General features: G+C 43.8%; 3 protein-coding genes across 3 annotated transcripts; 2 read left to right on the top strand and 1 right to left on the bottom strand.

Annotated features, from left to right (window-relative positions):
* The first annotated feature begins 2 nt into the window (after window positions 1–2).
* Window positions 3–2,418, top strand: dbi (diazepam binding inhibitor (GABA receptor modulator, acyl-CoA binding protein)). The gene is made up of 4 exons (XM_069712832.1): window positions 3–632; window positions 793–910; window positions 1,878–1,940; window positions 2,102–2,418. Exons 1-4 carry the CDS (start codon window positions 627–629, stop codon window positions 2,173–2,175), a joined length of 261 nt encoding a protein of 86 aa, XP_069568933.1. The 5' UTR covers window positions 3–626; the 3' UTR covers window positions 2,176–2,418.
* Window positions 2,419–2,579: 161 nt separating this feature from the next.
* Window positions 2,580–8,232, bottom strand: sctr (secretin receptor). The gene is given in 14 exon segments (XM_069712835.1): window positions 2,580–3,180; window positions 3,258–3,299; window positions 3,382–3,520; window positions 3,740–3,831; window positions 4,231–4,300; window positions 4,389–4,449; window positions 4,552–4,705; window positions 5,665–5,797; window positions 5,957–6,066; window positions 6,739–6,847; window positions 7,340–7,457; window positions 7,873–7,972; window positions 8,088–8,159; window positions 8,161–8,232. Coding segments are annotated over 14 exon segments (1,419 nt in total). The 5' UTR covers window positions 8,194–8,232; the 3' UTR covers window positions 2,580–2,994.
* Window positions 8,233–9,111: 879 nt separating this feature from the next.
* On the top strand, window positions 9,112–24,702 carry cfap221 (cilia and flagella associated protein 221). Its single transcript, XM_069712729.1, has 23 exons — window positions 9,112–9,345; window positions 9,586–9,686; window positions 10,224–10,310; window positions 10,435–10,530; window positions 10,905–11,005; window positions 11,229–11,332; window positions 11,791–11,950; window positions 13,349–13,478; window positions 13,686–13,812; window positions 13,944–14,055; window positions 14,225–14,312; window positions 15,983–16,072; window positions 16,534–16,629; window positions 17,908–17,995; window positions 18,261–18,385; window positions 18,808–18,888; window positions 19,879–19,986; window positions 20,122–20,565; window positions 20,665–20,750; window positions 20,833–20,911; window positions 21,132–21,232; window positions 24,319–24,405; window positions 24,591–24,702. The coding sequence occupies exons 1-23, from the start codon at window positions 9,216–9,218 to the stop codon at window positions 24,700–24,702; spliced, it is 2,733 nt and encodes a 910-aa protein (XP_069568830.1). The 5' UTR covers window positions 9,112–9,215.
* Window positions 24,703–25,167: the final 465 nt, after the last annotated feature.

The following is a 25,167-nucleotide window of genomic DNA, read 5'->3' as shown; positions in this document are numbered from 1 at the left end:
TTCTGCTCATTTGACGGATACGTTCTCCGAGTCCCGAGTTAAAGTTTTGTAAGCTGTGTACTAACTTTTAGTGTCTGTCGCCACGACGACGAGAATATAGAGAGGTCACATGGAAATTTGCAGAACATGGAATAAAGCCTGTTTTCTACCAGCTCTGTATGTAGTTTAATTATCTTTGTAGATGTGGGGTCCAGATTGGATCAGATTCATGTAAAGACTTCTGAATATTCTCGTATTAAAGAAAAACTCAATCTGACATCATTACCTATGAGGATGCCGCCATCTAGTGGTTGATTTCTGCATCGTCTCGCATGACTTTTACCTTGGCAGGACTGAAATAAAGAGGCTTTTTCTTTCTTTTCTTTTTTTTACAATAAAATCCACGTGTCATATAAAATATTGTTGAATAAATGTCATGCCTAATGTGTAACTTGTGTTCCCCCTTTAACACAGATGTACATTTGATAAGAAGAGAGTCTCCTGCAGTCTTTGCTGACAGACTTTCAGACCTCCCACTTTGTTTTCAGAGCCCGACGACAACATAATTGCAGGACGAGTTGGACGAGCAACCGCCTTGCAGACCGGGACGTGAACCGAGTAAGGAGTGTCCACCTCTAGCTGCCACCATGACTGTAAGTACAATCTTTTCTAATGACATGACAAAGGTTTGAGGTGATCTCTGTCTGGCACGTCGAGTCTTTGACTTTAGCTCCACGTCTTCCTGATTACAGAAGAAGTCCGACAGTCGTAGCGCAGGTGATGATTTCAACACACCTTCCGTCTTCCCTCCAGGTACCCTTTAAGAAAGCAGCCGAAGACGTGAAGGTGCTGAAAACGAGACCCGAGAAGGGAGAAATGTCTGCTCTGTATGGTTTATATAAGCAGGCCACAGTGGGTGATATTAACATCGGTGAGTGACTGCAGTTTCGGGTGTTATTTTTTTTTGATATCCTGGCTGAACCTGTATGGACACAGTGAGACACGTGAGGGTGCGGTGGAGGACAAAAATGAAGTCTGACAAGTTTGGTGTCCTTTTATGGGTGATTGTTTTATGGCGTTCTGACAAACAAAGAAACTTTTTTTGTTTTAATCTGCCCTAATACGAATTTAACAAAGCCCATGAATTTTTTTTTTACTTTCAGTTGTTTAATTTCTCTTTAAAACTAGATATTCACGATCAAATGAGCTGAAATTAAGCTATACATTTGGCGGGAAAGCATCTTTAAACACTGGAAAGGCAAAGTGAGTGACATCACCTTTTTCGAACTAAGCCACCAGAAAGAGAAAAAACAAAACAAATACAGAGTCCCAATTAAATTAACCACAGCTGACAAATGTGTTTTAATGCAGGATACCATCGCTCAGTCAGTGAGCAAGAGAGTGAATATATTTACTCTGTTTGAGGTACCTGAGCATTTATTGGAGTATTTCCATCCTATCTCACCCCCCATTTATTGCAGCTTCAGTGACGTTACAGATTATCGTTATACTGCAGATACAAAACACGGAGCTACCTCGGCTGCAACAGCAAAATGCCGCTCGCATATTAATACGTCAGAAATAACATTACAATATTATGCACAGTAATTGTCAGGGCCGTAGCAAGGATTTTAATTCCTTCTGATCTTTTGTAATTTGTGTTTTATTTCTTAACATTTAGGCTTAACTGCTGTTTCAACACCTTAAATTCGGAATCATTTGTATTCATCGGTCTAAAATTAGTCCGATTTTAAATATACCAAGTGATATTAGTGAAGTGAACCTATAAAAATACCAATCGTGTGTATGTTTGTATTGTAGACTGTCAGACCACTCACACTAAAGATATGCTGTCTTTTACAAAGCCCAGTTATTAATGGTTGTTTTTATTCCCGCAGAACGTCCGGGGATGCTGGACATCATAGGAAAAGGAAAATGGGACGCATGGGACGCAAAGAAAGGTCAGAAATACGGTGCCTTTCAAACAAAAATAAACTAAGTCGAGGACAACTTACTGTATCGTAAATCGTCTGTAACTTAAGACACAATTAGTCTTCACTTGCACGAACTGTAATTTGCTCCGTCACATATTCCCTCTGTTTGTTTCTGTCTCCACCGACAGGTCTGTCCAGAGACGAAGCGATGGCCATTTATGTCAATCTGGTGGAGCAGCTGAAGGAAAAATATGGAATGTAGAGTCTGTTTCTAGTGATGATAGTAATTTTGTTTTTTTCAGAGTCTTACCACATTTGTTTTCTTAACCGAAAACTTCAAAACAGAGGACACAATTTAGATCTGATTTTACACACCGCTGTACTGTTTGGTACCTAATGACTGTGTACGTTTACATGCTGGAGAATAATGCCTGCGAGGAATAATTTCTGATGTTTAAATGACTAGTTCACCAATGTGGGAACTTGGTGAACTGCTGAAACCATATTTGTGTGCGTGTCTGCTAATTATGAAGCTAGAGTCAGTTGGCATTAAAAGCAGAAGTAGGGAAACAGCCTACCCTGTCATATAGTGAAACCTGCCGTTAGCTGTTTACCCGTGTCGGTTTAAATGTCACTCAGTAGTTGTCAAGTCTGAAAAACTAACTTGTCCTCAATTTTGAGTATCCATTTTTGTTTGTATTATATTTCTTAAGTCCTCCAACTTTATGGAAGTGCAGCTGCAATACTCCTTTAATTGGTATTTGATTTAGATGTGAAAAGGATATTAAAGAACAAATTCACAATTACGGCATAGGGAGTGCCAGAATTAAATAAAATATCTCTGTGACACTGGGTTTAAATATCTGGACGTTAAGCTGGACGTTTAAATGAAATTAAATTGGATTCAACGTCACCTCAAACATTTGTGACGTTCATTTTGAGACGTGGGTCTAATTCCTACAAACAAACCAGCCGATGGTTCCGCTGCATCAGTAACTGACTGTCAGCGCAGAGCCAGAGTCCGTCGCGTATCGATGAGGAGGAGGAGAGAACGAGGAGATGAGGCCGACCCCGGCCTGAATCACGTCTCCAGGGTGTCCGCGGGGAGTCCGCCGGTCGCCGGGCCGCCCGCCGAGCAAGGCAGCAGGGAGACCTGCGTGTGAGGAGACCCGCTGTGGCTGATGGAGCCGTGATGCTGCCTGCGCCGACTGGGCAGGTGCCGAGTCAGCCTCCACCTCCTCCACCTCCTCTGAAACTCGTGCTGCACCTGAGGAAAGTACACGTCGTGGGTCCTCAATTGAATCCAGACCTCACGAACTCGCGTTCAATCGGCCGAGTTCTTACCTCGCCGTTCACGAAGCAGTAGAGGATCGCGACCACAAAACCCTGAGAGGTGTGAAACGGAAAGGTCCGTTAGTTCTGGTCGCATTGCAGCGAGGTGGTTGGATGTTGCGTGCCTGCGATTCACCTGTGTGGACGACAGAGCCAGCTCCGCAAAGGTCCAGATCTTGAACACGGAGCTGCTGACTTCAACAGGTAAGAAGACAAACAGGATGTAATGCAGACCGAACAGAGCCACCAGGAAGAAGGTGGACTTGATCAGCCTCCTGGTGGGAGAAAAATCAAACATTTTCCTCATTGATAGTAAAAAAAAAAACACGTCCTTGTATTTGCTTCTGCCCCGCTTCCGTTTGTGCTCTTATTCTGAACTCCAAAGCAAATAGGAATGAGTTTTTACTCCCTTATCATATACAAAAATACATGACCCATTGCACTGCTGGCCTCAAGTTTACACATCAGCTATATAATGACCTCCGCGTACTCACTTGTACTGGCTGAATTCATTCCTCTGTGCGTCTGGCATCCGGAGTTTGCTCACCAGTATCCTCAAAATCCCCAAGAAGAAGATGAGGTTCATCTGAAACGATCACGTTCAGTGGAAACTTGTTACCGGACACTCAACTGCAATGCACATACAGTAGTCAATAATATAACCTCCATATTTTAATAACTCATTTATTAAAGCTAACGGGAGAATCATGCTGTTTTCAACCGTTCTGGATTCGTCACAACACGTTCCTGCAAATGTTTCACAATAAAAGCCTTGTTAAATAATGAAGGGTTTATGTATACTAAAGTTCTAAAGGGCTTTTATTTGAAAAGGGTTTACAGGACGTCCTGACTTTGTTTCAGTGCGTAATGCAGAAACAACTTCTACTCCAACTCGGTGCAAAAAAGTAAAGAAGTGTAATTCCCCAAATATCAAACTTATTCCTGAAACCGTCTGTTAAAGGGGAATGAATTGTGAAGGTTTTACAGATATGGTGAGAAGAACCGGCACTCGAAGAATCCACCAAATCCACTCGTGTCTCCTGGTTTCCCAACAGCTTTGGAAATAAAATGAAAAACAATTGTAAAAATCACTGTATTTGAAAATGTAATCTCTGTAAGTGAAGCAGATTTGAACCTCCTTACCCTTCATCTTCATAAAAATACTTTGCGCACCCCCAGCAGACGACAACAACCAACGGTAAGCCTGTGTGATGACGTAAATCACGGATGAACCGTTTGATTGACAACACTGAGCTGTGTGTGTGTGTGTGTGTGTGTGTGTGTGTGTGTGTGTTTCTCTCTGTACCCCAGCTCAGGACGATGTACCAGGCGAGGTGCTTCCTCAGGGAGAAGAAGGAGCGGCTCACCAGGGTGAACAGGAAGTGACCCTCCACCAGCAGCCAGCTGTAGTTGGCCAGGATGGAGTAGTTGGAGAACATGAGCACCACCTTACAGGCCACCTGCAACACAGAGGAAGAGCAGAGGAGGTGAGTTGAGTTGAGGAGTGCTATTGAAGCTTTGGGAAAAACAAAAACAAACAGCAGAATTTAGTTCCTGCATCAAACATTCAGATAAATAAGAGGGATTTTCAGTCATATTTTTTTTTTTTTAATCCAGACAGAGTTCATGTTTTCGGTGTTCTGCCAGAAACGAACAGTAAGCTGCACTTTTTTTTTTTTTTTTTTTTATCATTCTGATTAAAATGACCGTGATGGAAGAGTTCAGTTCAACTACAGTTCAGATCTAATACAGTCTGACGTTTAATCGCAACAGCCGTGAGAAATGCAAAATGACTACATCGCCTCCCTGGAGATGAACATTTCTCTCATCTCTTCAGCACAGTATTGTTTCCATTATTGTGCTTTCCTTAATCAAGAACGCATCCTGACTTCCACTGGGAGCACTTCCTGTTTAATTGTTTACATGGTCCTGTTTTCTTTTGATGGATTTAAACTCTCCCTCTGCAGCTAAATGTTAATCAGCTTGTTTATTCTGACTGAAGTGTTTTTATGTGGAATTTTTTTTTTGGTTCTTGTTTTGGCCTCTAAATTGATTTCAATAGGGATATTAAGCCCCACATTAACGTGGCTACCGTTGCATGCAGTTTTATCTTTTGAGAAATCATTTGCTGATGTGCTTATTTCTGTTTTTTTTTTTTACTAATTAAACTATAGCACACGATTAGCTTAGCAAGTATAATAATATTCCAGCACCAGAGATGTCACTAATTAATATGCAATATCTTACTTATTCGATGCATATGAAAACCAAAGAGCAAGTTGCTGTTTTAGAAGTTGGTTTTCTGGAACTGTTTCTTTGCTGGAAGTCAGCCAAGAGCACATATGATGATGACTTCGGGTCACCAGCTGGCTCTTTGTTATAATGTACAGAGTGAGAAGGAGAGTCAAGCCACTCATACCGGGTAGTAGTCGCAGTGGTAGAGCTCTTCATTGGCAAACAGCATGGCGTCTCGGATGAAGATGAAGACGGCTCTCAGGATGAAGGAGACGAACAGCTGGATGTGAATGTAGTTCCTGGTGCAGTGCAGCTTCCTGCAGAAATGTTAACATTCAGACTTCGTGTTTTTTTTGTGTTTTTTTTTTTTAATAACTCCTCATCTTCAAAAGGCAGCTTCAACTGTGATTTAATCTACGATGGAGGCTTTGACAGACTTATCTGTGTTTGAACGAGGGACGGAGGAAGGAGAGCACCTGAACAGGCAGAATATGGTGACGGCGACGGTCAGGGAGATGAGGGAGAGCGTGTATCCGGCCGTGTACATGGTCTTCACGTAGGAGAAGTACAAATGGGAGTCTGAGGACTGAATGAGGGAGAGTGGACAGAGCTCAAGGACTTTCCACAACAGAAGGATTGGACAACACATCTGAGGCTTTCATTGATGTATTAGCTCCAGCTACAATGTGGCTCGGAGTCAAGCAGTTGTGTGTGATTTATTCAGTCTGGAGAGAGGGCGGTTCGCAGGTCTGGGATCAGATTTCATATTCAGTTCACAACCAAGAGTTTGGTGAACTGCCAAACGTGTTTAACTTGAGTATGTAAAGCATTTGTTTCTTAGAAAAGTCCACTTATTAGCACCTCTAAAGTTCACATAGAGTCTCGTTTGTTTAAACACAGAAATGTCACTAGTCTCCTCCAAGAAACCGTTCGAGCATTTAACTTAATATTAAACCCCAACTTGTAGTTTAAAAAAAAACTGGCTGCTGGCGCTAACTTCACGACTACACGAGAGCGGCATCAATCTTCTCACCTCACTCACGGCGAGTGTATTTCCCATGTCGCTAAAGTATTTATTAAAGCATGCCAAAAGCCTTTTTTTTTTTTAATTTTTTTTATCACTTCACAACCTGCTTCCTTCTCAACCACGTCAATAGGGATGACCTCACCCGAGCGATTGCAGCACTTTCTCAGTGCACATCTGGTTGTGTTTGAGTCTCACAGCTCTGACGTGTTCAAGGACAAACTAAGAACCGACCTCTGCGAGAAAGTGCAGCGTCTCGTTGAAAGTGTAGCCGCAAGCATCTTCGTGGGGGACGAGCGGGTCCGTCCAGCCACTGATGGTGCAGTTACGATGCACTTCGCCTGCAAAATAGCAACACGCACGCGCACGCACACACACACACACACACACACACACACCAGTAGTCTGAGTAAAGATTTAAGCCCCCCCCCCAAAAAAGTACAATTTATCCTGGAATATGATGTTTTTACAAGAGGCTGAAAGTGAACATCTGCGTTCAGAATATCAGACTCCAGAAGCGTTAACATAAAATTCATCATCGTCACCTCCCAACGTAAATCGAGCCCTCTTCACGCGTTACCAGGCGTCTCTGTGTACACAAGCATTTAATGGCTGAATGTTTGGACGGAGACCCTCAGAGGGAGAAGATGTCTCACTTCCTTTTGAAAACAAATTAGTTTCCCTGGCAAATATTTAACCACCGCACCGTGGCATAGATAATGGGTGGTCTGGCTGCAAATGTGTGTCACCGCCTGTGTGTGTGTGTGTGTGTGTGTGTGTGTGTGTGTGTGTGTGTGTGTGTGTGTGTGTGTGTGTGTGTGTGTGTGTTTGTGTCTTACTTTCTGTATTAAAAAACTCCGGACAGGGCTGAGAGACGGTTTCCCCGAGAGATGCAGGCGGCCAGCAGTTCAGGTTGTCCCACATTCCTGTACAGTGTACGTTGGTGTTGTTTTCTTAAGACAGAAAATGACTCTTTTTTTTTTTAACATGGTGGGATTCAATACAAATAATATAGGCACGATATGAAAAGTCAAAAAGTCACGACGACTGATTTTATGTTTAAAATTGCAGGATAAGAACTGCATCTGGATTAATCTTCGTCCTTTAATATACAGTAAAATCCCTTCTGTGTTTTGACTTGTGGATTTTCAGGGTGCATTATGTTATGTAACCCCTAGATGTCATTAAAACACTGCATCAAAATCCTGTCAATAAAAAGACAAAAGATTAATTCAAGGATTTAATCCACCAGTATTTTCTCAATGGTAATTTTCACCGAGCTGTAATCCTGATTTACTCTGTTTCTGTAACGTAACACATCACAATAGGGCAGACACACTTTAGAATTTATGAACTGCATTGACTCACCTGTTGCTTTGTGTGACTTTGAAAGTAGCAGATCTTTCATGCACTTGTCTTCCTCTTTCAAAAGATTCACATGAGGGTGACAACCAGGGGACGACTTTGCCTGTAAAAAGCACACACAAAAAAAAAAAAAAAAACGGAGGAAATTATGCACTTGGTCTTTTGATTTAACAGATTAAAATCAAGCATGCCTCTTTTTTTTTTTTTTTTTTGCTCACCTGGGGTAACAGTAACACCCCAAGTAGTCCAACTTTTTTCATGATGTCAAACAGGTTTCTTTTCCCCATCAGGATGTGTTACGTACGTCCAAGCCCCAAGGCGCATATCTGATTAGAATGAAAAGTAAGCATCCTGCCATGCATCAGATATACGAGGTCTGAAAATCAAACATGAGCTCACTCAGTGGAGATAATCGCGCACCGTTTTTTTTTTTTTTTTGCAGGACAATCTGATAAGGGCTTTTTTTTTTTTTTTATCAAGGTATCTTTGATACATTTTGCTCGTCCTTTTGTGACTTTCAAAATAAAACCATAAATTAGGCATATAGATATATATATATATATGGGCCTAGAGTAGTACATTAGTGAGTATACTCAGTAGCATAACTATAAGTAATAGAAAAGTTAATTTTAATAACCTGTTTTTACCGTACAGCATTTGAATTTGCAAGGACTGCAAGTCCCATTGTTTTGTTTGGCTTTTATTTTGGCGGTAAGGAGGTGAGCTTCCGGTCTCATTTTGGCGGGTTGACCGAGTTTAATGGCCAATCGTTGTTCGCCCACAGGACGTTAAGTCCCGCCCCCTCAGCTCGCGCGCGTCACTATGGTAACGACGGTGTTTGGCGGTTGGGTCCTTTTCTCCAACAGCAAGATAAAAGTATTTAAACGACACGACAATACACGGAAGGTGACTGTTGTAACTCAAAGCAGCAGTTTGTCTGTGACATAAGTAAGTTTCAAAAGTTATTTTCCTTAAGACGTCGACAAAACTCTTCTTATTAGCCTTAATTACAGTCAACGCCAGTTAAAATGCATCTAACAATACCCGAGTCATTTGCTATCGTTAGCCTCCTTGCGCATTTTTAATTACCAACTGTTCGTAATATTAAAAAGGCAGGAGATGTTTTTTTTTACATTTTTATATCAACAAATGCTCAAGTGACTCGATTTAAACTTGAATTTACATACATAAAATACAAACCCGCTGTCCTTTCGCGTCTCTCTCTTTTTTTTTTTTTTTTTTTTTTTTTTGGTACAGCATTGTAACACGGCGCCGTCTCCTTCGCTGCCCTCCGGCCTCCCGCCATTTCTCTCACCGGGGGGAGCCGCCGCTGACCTTTTGCCGGGATGGAGGTGGCCCCGTCCGAGCCGCAGATAATCTCGGAGCCCCTGAGGAGGGGGACACCTCTGCCTCTGAGCCAGCTGGTGGAGGAGAGCAGGAGCAGCGCCAGCGTCCCCAACCGTCTCCTGGAATCAAGTACACCTCTGAAACCTCTTACCGCAGTGATACCAAGTGTTTAACCTTGCAGTGACATTCAATTTATACACAATGGCATCCATTTTGTCAGAAGAACCAGTTGCCTTTGTTGTGTTACGTCCCCCTAGTTGCTGCTTATTTGGGGTTCAGTACAGCTGATGTGTATATTTTTGTTTTCCCTATGTTGAACTCATTTTGTGTTTATTTTGTGTTTTTTTTTTTTTTTTTTTGTCCTTATAGAAATCTACGCCAACCTGAAAAGCAACGGCATGATCCAAGCAGAGCCGTCAGAGCTTCACTTCAGCGGGTTTGAGCTCGGGAAGGATTACATAAAGATCCTGGTGAGCAAAACAATTTTCTGTCATTCTTTCTACGCCTCAAGTGTAAAGAGGATTATTGATTCCTCCTTGTTGTGAAGAACAAGCAGGGTTTTCCTGAACATTATAACACTTAGATGCAACACCTCATTCTTTTTACAGCCCCTCAGCCACTATAGCTTCACTATGAGCTTTGTTTTACCAATATTGTAATGATTATAGTCCAAAAATTACACGGAAATAAAAAAGCGTTTATTCAAATAACTGCCCTTCACAGCACCTGACTACAGAAACTCTTCATGTCTTGGAGTTGTAATTTTCCTGTGTAGTAAGAAGCAAACCCACGGAAACAAAACAGTATTTGAATAATTGTAAAAATCTCATCTTAAATTCCTCTCATTTGGTTTAAAGGGTACATTTTGTTTTAATTGAATAGGGCCTGATATGCGTGATGAAGCGCTGTAGATATAAGCATCACGAATGTGGAAATGGTTTTCCTCGAGTGCACATGATTGGTTGGAAACGAATGATTTTCTTTTCGCTCCTCTTCTTCTCCATCAGAAACTAATCAACATCTCAATCGAAGTTATGAATATTCACATCATTCCCACCCAAACCAAGCACTTCCAAACAACTTACACCAAAAAGGTAGGTTTTAATTTTTAATTTATTTTTTTCATTATAAATTGCTGACCGAAATATAAGCTTAGTACTCCGCTTGTCTTTGAGTGCAATCGGTGCCCTCTCTGATGATTCAACCTTGTTTTCCAAGTGTCGACTCATCCCGGGCCTCGCCTACACGCTGAAGGTCAGCTTCTGTCCCGACGAGTGGCGCTACTTCTACGACTGCGTTCGGGTTCACTGCAAGGTCAGCCTCCGACGCTTTGGATGGCACCGCGGTCGCTTTGCTGCTGGTTTTTTCCTTTTCTTTTTTCACCTTGAACATTTAACGGAAGCTGATTTTCAAGGACTTTTACAGCGGCGCTAAGAACAATTCCCAGAAAGACGCAGCTCCCCGCAGCAGCCGGCTCACGAGGCGCGCGTCTTATCTCATGGAGCTCCGCAAACATTTATACAACCGCGAGCAACAAGTCCTAGCTGCTTTAATTTATCTCTTTTTATATAATACGTCCTCGTGTTTACTTTTGAGACCTCTCTTATCTCTCTGCTTCTTCCATATCTGTCTCTCTCACGTTTCCCTCTATTCATTCAAACCCACCTCCACTCTTTTTTTTTCTAAAGGGGGAAGAGAACCTGTTAATCCCAGTTCATGCGTACCCTGTCATCGACGACCTGCACATCCCTCCTTGTATCGACCTTGCGGCCGTGCCACTTGGACAAAGGTGTGTGTGTGTGTGTGTGTGTGTGTGTGCGTGCGTGCGTGTGTGTGTGTTGGGATCTATGATGGAGTGTTTTTCTGACCTCCCATCTGCCCGAGGTCCTGCCTGTCTCTTTGTATTCTTCCATACTACCAACCATTCTTCCATTCACCCGTTAGTGTGAAATTGTAGAAAAATAAATAAATAACCGCATGTTTGTTTTTCGTCTTCCTCACCTGGTCTCCAGCGTGTGCCACGTTATTCCCCTGAGATGCAGCTGCCCCACTGACTTTGAGTTTCAGGTGTGTGTCATTCAGCCACACGAGGCCTTCTCCATCCATCCACTGGCGGGTAAGGACAAGGGAAATATTTAACGTAACGTCCTGAAATGATAAAGAAGGTGTTTTTTCTTTTTTCTGTTCTCGTTTAGCCCACAAGATTAAAGATTGTAATCCACCAGCAAGAGCATGTGTGCTGCGCTTTCTCAAACCCTCAGAGCGTCGTGTGTTGTGTATTCAATAAGTCACCGAGGAGGCCTGCAGTTTCCACACGCTGACATAAAGCAGTAGAGTCTGGAAGGCATCACAACACATGGCGGAAGAGGCTCTTAACATCTGAGTTACAGCTGTTTTAACTTTGTCCGAACCTGGAACGAGAAGAAGAAATACAAATGCATTTCTCATTTCGGAGATGCTTTTTCTCCTTTTTTTTTTTTTTTTTTAATTTATTATTTTTGACCACTTTACAAGTCGGAGCTGCTGCTGTCGCTCGCTGCTGAAGTAATTCTCCTTCCTGTCTTGCTCTTCCAGGTGTGATTCCAGCCAACGGCGAGGTGAAGATCACCGTGACCTTCAGCCCTTTACGCCACGAGACCTCTCAGGTCACCATGCAGCTGGTCGTTTCCCAGTTCAACACCCGGCCTTACCTCTGCACCGTCACCGGCAGCTCCGCGCCTCGCCAGGCTCACAGGTAATACAGGCAGTTAAGTGACATGTGAAAACACCGCAGCCCTTCTGTGGTCTGTGATGGTGCATTAAAGGTGCACAGATCGCACAGATACCGCTATCTCAAACCAGCAGTCACGAGAAATGATTTGTTTCAGGGGTGGTGTGGACATTTCACTGTCCTGCTCTCCCTGTGTTATCTTATCTCACCGTGCTATCTCACACTCCGACTGTTGCCTTTCCTCATTCCGCAGCATGTTTGTACCCACTGTACAATCACCCGCTGAAGCCCACGACATGCACCTGTTGTAGCTGTTGTGTAACAGGTTGAAACGGGACTTTTAATTCACAACGTACTCATTCTACCGGATGCTACCAGCCAGTGGTGCATCGGACATCCTGAATATGAACATTTCTCCTCTGCTGCTGGATAATAAAACCTGTACTCGTGTTGTCTCAGCAAACCAACCTCCAAACATGCACCCAGCTGGACTCAAAGAAAATGCCCATATGTTCCTATTTTTTTTTTTTTTTTTTTTTTTCCAGCTGCCAGGACCTAATGTTTAATTCTGTTCCCATGAGAAAGAGGGTGCCATCCATCACACGGCTGCAGCTCCATCCACAGCACTGTCTGCCGTTATCTCGGCCAAAAGTTAATAATTCATGAAAATAGCTCGGTAGCTGGTGCAGTGATATCAAGATGGATATGTTTCCCGATGGATGTTTAGCATATAAAACACTCTCCCTGTGTTTGTTGTTTCCCACAGTGGAACCAAATAAAAGATGAAATATGTGCGAGTGAAAGATTAAGGATCGTGTTCTCCGGCCCATGTTGTTTCCAGCTCGAACCGATGTCTGACACTCGCCGGTTGCCGAGAGTCTCCCGCCGGACTTATCCGACGTAGATAGAAGGTTATTCCTAAAAGAAACAGATGGGGATCTTTTTAATATCTGCTTCTGTGTTCCACCAATCTATTCAATCTCATGCAATCTAACACACACACACACACACACACACGCTGCAATAAATTCCTAAATAAATCTGGTGGATCCTTTGTGACGCTCGTAATGTTCAGCTCTTGTTGACACAGTGTCAGCGAGGCGCTGAGCCGACTGTGCTGATTTAAGGCTGCAGGGATTGAAGTCGTCGTATTAAACGGCGTTACTGTACTGAGAGCTGTTTCTAATGTTTTTTTTTACACAGAGAGGGAGCACTGAAAACATTTGACACCTGGAAACATCAAAGTAGTATGAAAATTCATTGTCTGGCCTCTGACCTGGTTGCTCAGCCTCTCAGCTGATACTATTGTTTAAATATTTCAACAATTGCTCCTTCACGAGTTTTTATTCTTTACTTTTAGCTAATAATTAAAACGACCCATCACGTGTATTTTTCCTCTCTCTTCATCTTATTGCACGATAGCCCGCTGGGAAGAAAGCCGGGTCGAGGAGCTGCGCTGCCTGCGGAACACAGACGATCTTCACCTGCCAGCCAAGTGCCTCCTCAGAGTAAAACCAAACACAGGCCGAGCAGAGAGGCCGACAAGTCAAAGGTAGCCGACTGGTCATCAGTCACCGTCTCTGCTGTATCTTGATTTAAATTTTAGGCGAGCTTTTTTTGCTCTGATTTGAAAGTAATTTATACTTTTTGAAACTAAAACCTTTTATTCTAGACATCGAAATGATATTTTCATGATTTTTCTTCTTTTTTTTTTTTTAATCCTACATGTCCTGCTGTTATTTCTTTACCCCCCCTCCAGGTGCTGAGAGTTCAGGCTGATGTTAAGCCTGAACTCACCCCGCCGGTGGATGCCTGTACTCCTGCAGGCGTGGCAAAGATGCTGATCAGGGACGCCAGTAAACTCAGCTCTAAAAGCCTGAAGGAAGGTAGATACAACCCACAGGTTTTACTCTTGGAGCTGACGCCTCATCAAACCTGTTGCAATTGCATTTTAAACTGCGCACATTACAGTATGTCTAATGTCACATTTGTTTTGCCGGTGCCCTCTTCGTTTCAGCCATGTCCTGCCGCAGCACGTCAGACCCGCAAAGCAGGCAGCTGAAGGAGGTGCTCTTCATGAGGAAGGTTCAACAGAACATGAAGGAGGAACAAGCCAACCACCTCAAATGGTAGGTTAAACTCAAATATAATTTACCTGTGAACGTTTGGACACTTCCAGCTCTATTTCCTTACGCACTAAAGGTCACGTCAAAGGTCACAAATAGCAACTATTTTAGTGTATATGTGCTTTTTAAGGTGACGGCTTAATTGATAAGTAAACCTGTATATCTCACTCAGGCAAATTCACCTAGGTACGGATCCCATGTCGGAGAGAACCAGGAGGCAGATCGTGGAGGAGAGAGAGATCGCTCTGCATCAATACATGGTGAGACCTTGCACTCAGCGAGGACACGGAGGAACATGAAATAAACAACAAGAGTGCATTGTTAGTGCAAATACGGCTAAAAACCCAATGAAATAAAAAGTCAGACTTCAAATCCTAAACTGCTTCACAAAATGTTTGAATGAGAGCAAACTATTGATTTGACAACATTCCTTTCGGTAATTATTGTCACGGCAACACTGGCAGCATGAGGCTACGGCACGCACTGTGCCTTTGGAAATCACAGTAAAGTGAAAGTAAAAGCACAGTAGCAGAAGTTCTGCAAACTTCAAAATATAAGTATAACTTATACTTCTCAGCCGCGGCCCACTTAAAATGACCACGTGGGTTTTGAGCCACCAGTTGATACACGGTCTCTTCCTCCGTGGCCCTGATGCAATCCTCCAGCTCCCTCTGGGAGAAAAGTTATGTAGGAACTCAAATCTACTTTCAAGACTTGCTTGCATGTTTAAATGCTCCACTGTGACTGACTTCTGGTCCTCGAGGCTCTGCATTCCTCAACAAATACAGCTAGATGTAACAGAAACCTGCAGGACGCGGACGTTCGAGGACGTTGCTTCGGTTGCACAGCATTATCATACACGGTGTGCCCATCAAATCCTCTCCGTGCTCAAATGATTTGTCACACTAGAGCAAATCTTTCTGGTTTTGTTGCCGTAGATGTTTTCATGTTTTCGTGTCAGGCCTTTGAGTCTTTTTATTCCACTTAATTCAAAGTGACCTTTACCAGATGGGTTGATAATTAATCACTTATGCGGGACTCCGTCGGCATTCCGATGTCATAACGCGGTTCAGATGTAGTATTATTAGATCCATACTGGCGTTTGCACCCTTTAAAAAAAACACAAAAAAAACCTCCCTCTGTCTCTCTGATTTATTTTATTGAGTCTGTGTGGAACTAACGCAGCCAAGGTAACATCGCAATGAGAAATGTGAGTCTGTGAGTGTGTGAGTGTGTGTGTGTGTGTGTGTGTGTGTGTGTGTGTGTGTGTGTGTGTCCCCGAAAAGGTTGCTGGAATAGTTGACAGACCTCTCACAGACACTTACCAGCACTTCCGTCCCCACCTCCCCTCCACCTGCGCTGTTTATAATGCACACACACACACACACACACACACACACACACACACACACACACACACACACACACACACACACACACACACACACACACACACACACACACACACACAGAAGCGTCCTCCGCCACACACACTCTGTTTCGCAGCCTCATATCACCACGCTTTGGTGTTTTATGGGAACTCCTGTTTTTATGAAGGGATCATCTCCTTCTACACTCGATGCCCTCTTTGGAATCTGGACGGAAGGCCTGAAGGTTTTACCAAAAATAGAAAGAACACCATTTACTCTTTGCTTTCATACTAATTTCCCTTTATGCCGTAATATTTGTAGCGGCTTTTCTTAACCGATTTTGACAGTGTGACAGATATGGAGTAATGCTCCAGTGAAAATGAGCTCCTTCTTGTCAAACTAAAGTCATATTTCTTTCGCTACTGATCCATACTGGCATCAAGTCACCGACGTTCTGTCAGTCAGCCGGTCCACTTTGGTCTGGACTTAGATATCTTGAGTCTTCTCATTTCAAATATTTGTGTACTTTACAGACTTTCTGCCCTCTGACTGTGTTTTAGGTGAAACACGGAGATGTAATGCAGGAGGAAGACTTTGCTGCCGGACAACCTCGACTTTCCTCCAGACGGGTGCTTCGTGAAGCAGGACGGGTACAGATTCACTTTTCCTAACAGTCGCATTTCAGATGAAGAACTGGACACATAAAATGGTTGTTTTCAGTGAAGTCTCAGCAGCTCAGCAACTCTTCACATTCAAATCTAACTATAGCATGCACAATGTTTAGTTAATGCTGAGTAGATCTATATTTTGTCTTAGTAAACGTGTGAATAAGCTTCTACCAAGTCAGAGCTTTTATTCTTTGGATGAGGGGTGTTTTACAAAAAAAAAACAAAAAAAACCTCTCCCTCAGTGGCCTCAGTTTAAACCGATCTGTTGCTCACAGCTCTTTTCCAATTTAATCCAATCTAACGTTCACTTTTTACTATTCCCCTCTCCTTTGTCATTTAAATACTCCAAGCTACTACTTCACGGCCCTTTTTTCATATGCACTCAATGTAAGCGTTCCCAACGAGCATGTGAATGTCAGCGATGTCTTCCTAACGTCCTCCAGGCCCCCGAGGGAGCCCCGTCCTTCCAGTTTCACCCCAGCTTCCGGTGGGAGCTGAGACGAGGAGCCCTGCGACTGTTCCAGCAGACAGCACGCAAGGTACACGCATGCATGCGCCCACGTTGCCCCGTCCCTCGGGGGAGCACCACCGTCCCTGCAGCTCAGCCATGTGCGAAGTCCTCACGCTAAATGTATGATGTTCTTTACAGCTCAGTCAGTTTTCCCAGGAGAAGCGGCTTCCAGTAAAAGTCAACATATGTTCACCCGGTTTCTTAAAGCCACTGGAAGTGTCTCTGAACAGTGGGTCGACAGTGTACAGCTGTGACCTTGTTGTTGTTTTTTTAGTCAGTTTATTTCTGTTTGGTTGTTTCTAATGTGAACTGCATGTAAATGGGTTGCAGTGTGTATTTCCCTGCTGTTATGTGAGCTCAGCTTCTTGCTTAAATTGTTTGATGGGTTCTTAAGTAAATAATTAGTCCAGCAACATGCGCCTGGAAAAACTAATTATAAAACTAAAAGAAACTAATATTTCATGTTTGTTGCTTGGAAAGCAAAGATATCTATATTTTATGTGGAAGAATTAGGACAGATTTACTTCTTCTTTTTTTTTTAACTGAAATTGATCCAAAATGAGCTGTTTAAACATCTTGAAAAGTTGGCTGCAGTAAAAAAAACAAAAAAAACAACCAAATTAAAGTGTTATATTTAAAACAAAAAAAGACACTGTTTACTGAGTTCAATTGTCTAAACAAGATATGTTGATCCTAATTGATCAATTTCCAAGTGCAATGTTTTGACAGGAAACCAAGGGGTCAAGAGAGAAACAGATTCATAACAAAAAAAATTCAGATCAACGCAAGAACGTCATTCAACACCAGAGTGCACTTGTTTGCTCATTTGACCTTTTATTAAAAAGTATCTTCTTTATTTTGTTGTATCAGCTGAACAAGTGCTGCTGCTCATTTACATCATATATTATAACATCATTAAATCCGTATTCGGCGGCTTCAGCAACTTTTCAGACTCCTTCACTTTTTACGCACTCCGGTTTCTCTGTCCAATCAGTCGAATGTCCCACAGGTGGGCTGCAGTGAAGCTCTCCTCTCATCAACGTTAATCAAAGCAAACAGGAAACACCTGCAGCCTCTGAGTGCTGGCGTACATGAAAGATCACAGTTTAAAATGCCATTTTTCACCGGTTCCTGCTCTGGTCCGAGTCCACTGCGCATCTTTGCGGGCTCATTATGAAATAAGGGGAAGTTTAAAAGTCAAGAAATAATGAAGTCTTCCTCTGACGCCTCTCCTGGGATTACAAGCGCCGAGGATCCTGGGTAATGGAGTGACCCCTCCCCCCGCTTCCTGTCACTCCCTTTCCAGGTGGTGATCCGATGTCGCGTGAACCGGAGACTGGCCCCTCTTCAGACGCTGGCAGACAGCAGGAGGAAGCTGCCCTCAGCTCAGACAGGTTGTGATTATCCAATGATCTCCTCATTCAGAAATAATCTCATTACGCCATGTCTGGTACGCGCGCTTAATTTAATTTATTCCTAGAAGAAAAATGGAAATGAAATCCCTTTGAGTTATTATGAGCACGCCTCAGGAACATAACTCTCTACGGAGCTGCGTGTATTGACGACTGCAAAAAAAAAAAAAAAGAAAAGAAATGCGCTTCCTTTTTTCTCTTTTGTTGTTTTTAATCTTCCGTCACCTCTTTTGTATGTTTCCTTCAGCTGGAGAAGAGAAGACGTTTGACCTGAAAATCTCCCCAAAGAAAGTCTTTTCATCTTCCTTCCCCGCTTACTCTAATGAACATGACCCCCTGGTGCAGACACTGCAGGACTGCCAACAGCACACCGTAAGAAATACAGATCAAACTGCTAGTTGGATTTGGATTTAACCAGTCCTATTATGTCAAGTAATGTGACCAGCAGCCTCTTTATTAAAGAGTTCAGTCCCTTCTTTTACAAATCAAAGTGTTTGGACACGAGATTCCTAAACTGCCCTAAGTGGGAGGTGACTTTCAGAAGACGAGAGCCCGCTGAGAAGTGAGCGCTGGCTATTGTCCCGCACATGAAACGATCTCCATCCATTCGGTCCCTGCGAAGGACGTCGTTTGATCTGGTAGAATCAAAGAGGAAGCTCCGTTTGATTAAATCTGTCATTACCCAGCCGCCCCGCAGAGAGAGAGAGAGAGAGAGAGAGAGAGAGAGAGAGAGAGAGACCAGCTTTGGTGTTCAGTTCAACAAATAACGCCATTTGTCTCCTTCGCGTTTCCAGGCTCGCTTCGGTTTGGCCGCAGCGGCCGTCGATCCCATCCACGGGACCGTGACCGCACGCGCTCCTTTCTTCAAGCTTCAAGTAGGTATTTATTGCAGCAAGTACTCGCACAACACGTATACATCTGTAGATATGAACCCCGCAGCAGCGGCGGAACCTGATGAAGTGGTGCTAAAACCATGAAGCAGAGATGAAGCGTTTTAATCCTTTATGAAAATTATCACCGGCTCTGTCATGCCTCTTCTCTCTCCAATTATTGGTGTCGTGACCCCTCAGATTTATCTTCGGACCCTTTAGAAGGGGTCACGAGCTCCAACAGTAAAATTTAATTCACGCATCGTCGTCTGTGGAAACATTATTATGATGTCGCAGCCGAGGCGACGTGTTTTTACTTTTTAGAGTACAAGTATATTTTAGTGAATACTGCTGTACGTTTGAGTAAAGCTTTGAATGTCATACTTTTGTCTTTTATTATGTATTGTTACGTTGGCGTGATGGTGCTTTATCTTTTTTTTTTTTTTTTTAAGGGGGATTGTATTGTTTTTTTTGGACAATTATACAAACATTGTACAGAATGCACCGACGCGCAGACATTTACACATTTGTACAGATGTATCATAACAATAATAATGTAGATAGCGTAAATTCAATTCAGGATAAAACGAAATAAAGAGACATTAAAAAAAAAAAGAGCTCGATATTCCATCTTTGATATACCTTTTCCTTTTTTTCATGTTAAGTCCAGAGGAACTGATTCAAGAACTTCTGATGTGGTTAAATAAAATTCATCCTGGTTTTTACAGAGGGAATTTAATTTGTGCTTGTTTCATGACATCCTTTATTGGATTTGGTGCATTTCTCTGTTTACAATAGAATTAATTCAATCTGCGTGCCGGTCGGCTGACAAATAATACCAAACTAAGAACCACTGTAGCTTCACTAAATAACCATGTTAAAACTTTGACTTGAGATATATTTGTTCCAGACTGCGCTGCAGTAATGGCAGCGTGCGCGTGTTCGTCCTCTGCTTGGATGTGATGTTCTCACCGTGTCCTTGTTGGTACTTTCCAGGTTCCTCAGCGCTACAAGCTGATGGGCTACCGGCGTGCGTCCGCCTGGGAGGCCTTCAACATGTTCGTCAACGCCGCTTTGAGCAGGCCTCTTCGCACTGGAGCTCCGGTAACTACACTGCACCGGGACTGAAGCCAATATTACAGAGAGATGTTTATTCATTCATAATATAGACAGTTTATTTGTCCATTCATCCACCCTGATCCACCTCATCACTTTTTTATTACCTTTTTGGACACGAAGGTGCCCAACAAGGTCGCAGCTCAGTCTCCCGGCACAGTGGAGCCCAAAGCAGAGGAGGAAGAGGAGCCTGAAGATGAAGAGGGGGAGGAGGAAGAGGAGCCTGAAGAAGAACATGGGCCTGAAGAAGAACATGGGCCTGAAGAAGAACATGAGCCTGAAGATGAACATAAACCTGAAGATGAACATGAGCCTGAAGAAGAACATAAGCCTGAAGAAGAACATAAGCCTGAAGAAGAACATAAGCCTGAAGATGAACATGAGCCTGAAGATGAACATGAGCCTGAAGATGAACATAAGCCTGAAGATGAACATGAGCCTGAAGATGAAAAGGAGCCTGAAGATGAACAGGAGGAGGAGGAGGATGGGGAGGAGGAGGAGGAGGAGGATTTGGAGGCTCTGGAGGCTCTGCTCACACCGTGTCCAGCAAACCCACTCAGAATCTTTGTACGGCTGTGATTTATCATTATAAATGAAATCTAAAAATGCTTTTCCACACGTGATACATATACAGCAACATATTTAACTTGTGATATTTTGGTTTAGATTCCAGCTGTGGGCCTTCAGACTTACAAGCCACCTCTGAAATACATGGTGAGCGATGTGGAGTTCCTCCTCTCCCCTGTTCTCAGGTAACCAGTCATCCTCATGTTACATGAAAGCCTTTATATTTCACCCAATAACCTCGAAACAACATACAATGCCTGTGTGCAGATGTACCGTCCCCGAGAAACACATGAGTGACCAGAAGACAGAAACTCGACACACTCGGACGAAGTCGCTGGATCACATGGTAATTATTTTTCAGTCTGAATGTTTTTATTCTCACAGTACTTGACCGGGATAATTTTTTCAATAAGACGCTCAAAGAAATATTTCCCTGCAGGACTCGACTGTCTGGGAATTCAAAGAGGCATTTTATTTTTGGAAAAGTATTCCTTTCAGTTCAAAAATATCTCCCGTTTTCCATCTGAAGTGGTTTGATCTGGTGTTTTCTCCTCGGCCGACGACAGGAAGCGATCCCGGAGATCACGAAGTGGAAGTATTTGGACCGGATCACCTTGAATTGTTGCTGGGACCCTCCCGATGTCATCGGCGACCGTCGCCCGCGCAGGTAGGTCCGAACTTACGCGCGTCCGGTTCAGCGCCGTAATGACTGAACCTCAACAGAGCTGCATTACGACGTGCTACGGGAGGCGGAAGGCCTTTCATGTACCCGCTGTCATCAATGAATTATCAGGAAGAGCTGGAGTTTGACGCTACGTCACCGTACGGTGTCGTGTCGGGCCAGTTCCTGTTTCCTTCTTGTTCACTGAACAAGGCAAAAAGGCCGAGTTAATACTGAGAGCAGTGAACAGAGAGGGTGCGCTGTATTTACCATCAAGCGGCCCGACGCGCAGTAAGACGCTGAGTCGCTCCGACTGGAGCATCGTGGAATCAAAAAGTTATTGTTTACAGAGTGGGAAGTGGTTGTTGTTTACTTCCGCTATCTGTATCTTTTCAGCCTGTGGAAGAATTTGAACTTGCGACCCTCTGGTTGCAAGAACATTGCGAGACGGAAATTTTTTTTATTAACCACATGAATACATACCCGGTTCGTAGTTTAATGTATGGATCTCATTGTCAAAGTCATGTCTTGTTTTTTTTTTTTTTTTTCTAATTGGTCTCTTGGAGTTTCCGTTCCGGTTATTATATTTACACCCGTACGTTGATTTGTTTTTCAGTAAAAGACGGCATCCATCTCGTATATTTAAAATATTTAAAAACGCTGCTGCCGATGTTCAAGCGCCACAAGACGTGGCCTGAAGTCATGTCTTGTAAAAAAAAAAAACACAACAGTAAATACCCACTGGAATAAAAAAGGTACAATTTAAAGTGAAAGCCTAAAAAAAAACCAAATAGAAGTACTGAAGTAGTAAAGAAGTACTCCCTGTTTGTGTAGAGCAGATATTTGTGTTCTTGGCGTAGATATTCTCCTCTCTGCCCTCTGCCAGGTTGCCAAGACGTAGCATTTAACAGCTTTGCCCTCACCCCCACCTCATCGTCTCACATACAGTATTATTGAAACATGACTTCTCACAGTCTGCTGGAATAAATACGTAATCGTTGCGTCCGCACGACTCCCTGCACCTGCCAGGCTGCAGGATGTCAAACCGTCCGCCTGTAATGTATCCAGCAGAACTCATCTCGCATTCACGGAGCTGGGAGATTTGCTTGTACAGTACAGTGTGTTGCACTTAAAGCACTTTTCAGTTTGGATTTTGAAGCCGTGGTTCGTATTTGTGGTTTTTTTCGGGTCTGGTTTTTGTGCACCAAGCAGCTGCTATTTACATCCTGTCGGGATATTAATTACAGCTTATTTTGCTTCAGTTTGGAGTGTTGAGGTTCATTTTCTGCCTCTGGTTTTTACACCTTTTCACTTGCAATGCAAACGAGCACATTTCAGCTTCGACTGAAGCGATATGTGTTGATGCTGCTCTTATTCACAGACAAAAATACTAATTTAAACCCCAAAAATATATCTTTTAAATGGACGTGAACTCATAATTTTTCTGTAGCTCTATTGTATACCTCAAGTAAAGTGTGTACGTGTGTGTGTGTGTTTTTGCAGAATCTAGGTCATACTGTATGGAGGCAAAGTTCTCCCTTCCACTGTGAAATAATGATTTATTCAGCCTTAAATGGACAGTGAAGAACGGGCTGTATTTGGATGTCGTGTATTAGTGAACACGGCACTGGGCTGTCCTGTTCTATTTGCGACGCACCGTGTGCTTCTCTCTGCACCCTGTCAGAAACGGTAGCACTCAGGTGTGCAAAACACTTTGTGTGTCTGCCCCTCATCGAAGACAATAATGCCGTGCACACCGTAATCCATCCTGCGCGGGGGGGGTGACTCTCTGCTTTTTCTTCAGCCCGTTTAAAAAAAAAAAGGGAGCTAATGAAGCGACGTTCCTCGAGAGGTCTGAAAGCGTTTTGCCGTCGTTATCGGACGAGCCGCCCGAGTTGATCCGGGCAGCCGCCGCACTCGTTCCTGCGTGGGTTTGAATCTCTACGCTGACACTCTCTCTCACCTTTCTGTCGACTTCCCATTTTTTTTTCCCGCCTCCCCCCCCCCCCCCCCCGCGTTACATAATCAGATGGCTGGCGAGGCAAAGTATTCGCTCTCTGCCTGTCGGCGCTGATCCGCAGGCCGACTCGGGATGTATTCCTCTTTATTCACGCAAGAGCGAGCGTTCCCGCCGACTCCCGGCTCAGTCGTGTTAATTTTCGATCAGCGGCTACAACCTCAGAGTCTAAAGTCGTCTCGTAAACACAAAAATGAATGCCGAGTGGCCACGGCGGAAGACGGGAATGAAGTTGACAGCCACTTCAGTCGTAACACGGTTGTGAATTATTAAAAAGAAGATGTCATGTCTCGGCTACAAACACATCGGAGAACTGAGTGGGTACCGAGAGTTTTTCTGTTTTGGACCTCAAACAGAATAACTACTTTCTACACAGTGATCAGTTGAGTCATATTACACAAAAGGGAGCGCTTTGGCGTCATGAAGTGTCATAACAGTGATGCAGTCAATAAGCATCCTCTTGGGTGATATTGATCGAAATATTTACCAGGTAATTAAAATGTGTGCCGTCGTGCTGATTTGAGCACGTTCTAAACGTACGGTTGACCGATCAGATTTCTTGGTCAGAACTACTGTACACGTATGATATTAATTATTTAAACCCAGTGACCGCCGGGTTCAAAGCATGCAGCTAACTGACAAAACTAACCTTTGCACCCTGACCTCTGACCCATTTAAACTAGCAACACTCAGGTCAACTTAAAAATGCTGTTAAAATTAGGGCGTATGATGGAAATCTTTTGAAGTCCGTTTCACAAAAGTAGACCCATTGACACTGATACCGAACCGTCGCCAGGGCAACATTGCGGGTCGCCTTCCGAAATCCAACCTGCAGCTCGTCGGTGTCTTAATTTCATTTTCCCCTTCAAGCGGAACCACCTTCCACTCGGGAGCGCCGTCATCTCCCTCCACCCCGTTCAAACCGAGATCTCCAACCCCTCGGAGCGTTTCCTCTCACGTCAGTGAGCCGCCGCCGGTGTCTCGGCGCTGTCTCCGTGCGGGGTGTGTGTGTGTGTGTGTGTGTGTGGTCCACCTCTACACGGCCGGGGCAAAGCAGTGTGTGTTTCTCCTATAGGTCCGACAGCACCGGCATACGTCCGCTCACGGCTCCTCCGCCTCTCGCCGCTCTCCCCGACGACCCGGCACCACTAATGGCCACGCTGTAAGCACCCCCTGCACCATTTACTCTATTGATCTCCTCTCTGGCAGCTTTTCCCATCGGGTTTAATGGGAGACGGCTCCTCTCGCGCTCACATTATGCGCGCGTGTGTGTGTGTGTGTGTGTGTGTGTGTGTGTGTGTGTGTGTGTGTGTGTGCGCGTGCGTGCGTGCGCGCAACCGTGCGCAGGTGTGAAGGTTCAGGAGTCCAACTGACACCAGAGATGATCAGTACAGAGTTCTTGTATGGGGAAGCTCTGGTCGCCAATAGCAACCACGCCACGGGAACAACAGCCAGGTGAGTGTGCCGCTAACACGATGTGCATGTTACCAGGAAAAAGGATGACTCACACTGTTACAGCCTAGTAGACGCATCCAGAGTTTGGGGCCCTGATGGATGCGTGAAGGAAGCACTTCCCATGCAATAAATAGGATACATGTTTATTCCTCAGAGGGGAAGCGGTCCGGATAAACCAAACATGAAGTTAATGAATGTGTACCTGGAGTTCCTTCCAACAAAAAGCTTCCCGGGAACTGGAACACACTGAATGATGCGACATTTTAACTGCTGTGAGAGCTCAGCCTTTTCCCCTCATCTCATCCTGAATATAAGCTCATTCAAGCCACCATTTTGCGTGACATCATACTGTTGCGTGCTAATATGTTGTTATACTATTGATGGAAATGGGTGGCGTTATGTAGCACATGATTATCTAGTTGCTAGTTAATGTCGATGCTGATATGACTGAAATGTCCCTGCTAATCTG

Source organism: Brachyistius frenatus, unplaced genomic scaffold, assembly GCF_029030835.1.
Source record: "Brachyistius frenatus isolate BFR_SWC_R1_liver_20210118 unplaced genomic scaffold, ASM2903083v1 Contig_112, whole genome shotgun sequence".
Lineage (NCBI taxonomy): Eukaryota > Metazoa > Chordata > Actinopteri > Embiotocidae > Brachyistius > Brachyistius frenatus.
This window is presented reverse-complemented; position numbering and strand designations above follow the sequence as displayed.

Coding starts and splice junctions, on each gene's coding strand:
- dbi (XM_069712832.1), top strand. Junction 911..1,877: donor AGTGGGTGATATTAACATCG/GTGAGTGACTGC, acceptor TTATTCCCGCAG/AACGTCCGGGGATGCTGGAC. Junction 1,941..2,101: donor CGCATGGGACGCAAAGAAAG/GTCAGAAATACG, acceptor CTCCACCGACAG/GTCTGTCCAGAGACGAAGCG.
- cfap221 (XM_069712729.1), top strand. CDS start 9,216: ATGGAGGTGGCCCCGTCCGAGCCGCAGATAATCTCGGAGCCCCTGAGG. Junction 11,006..11,228: donor GCCGTGCCACTTGGACAAAG/GTGTGTGTGTGT, acceptor CCTGGTCTCCAG/CGTGTGCCACGTTATTCCCC. Junction 11,951..13,348: donor GCGCCTCGCCAGGCTCACAG/GTAATACAGGCA, acceptor ATTGCACGATAG/CCCGCTGGGAAGAAAGCCGG.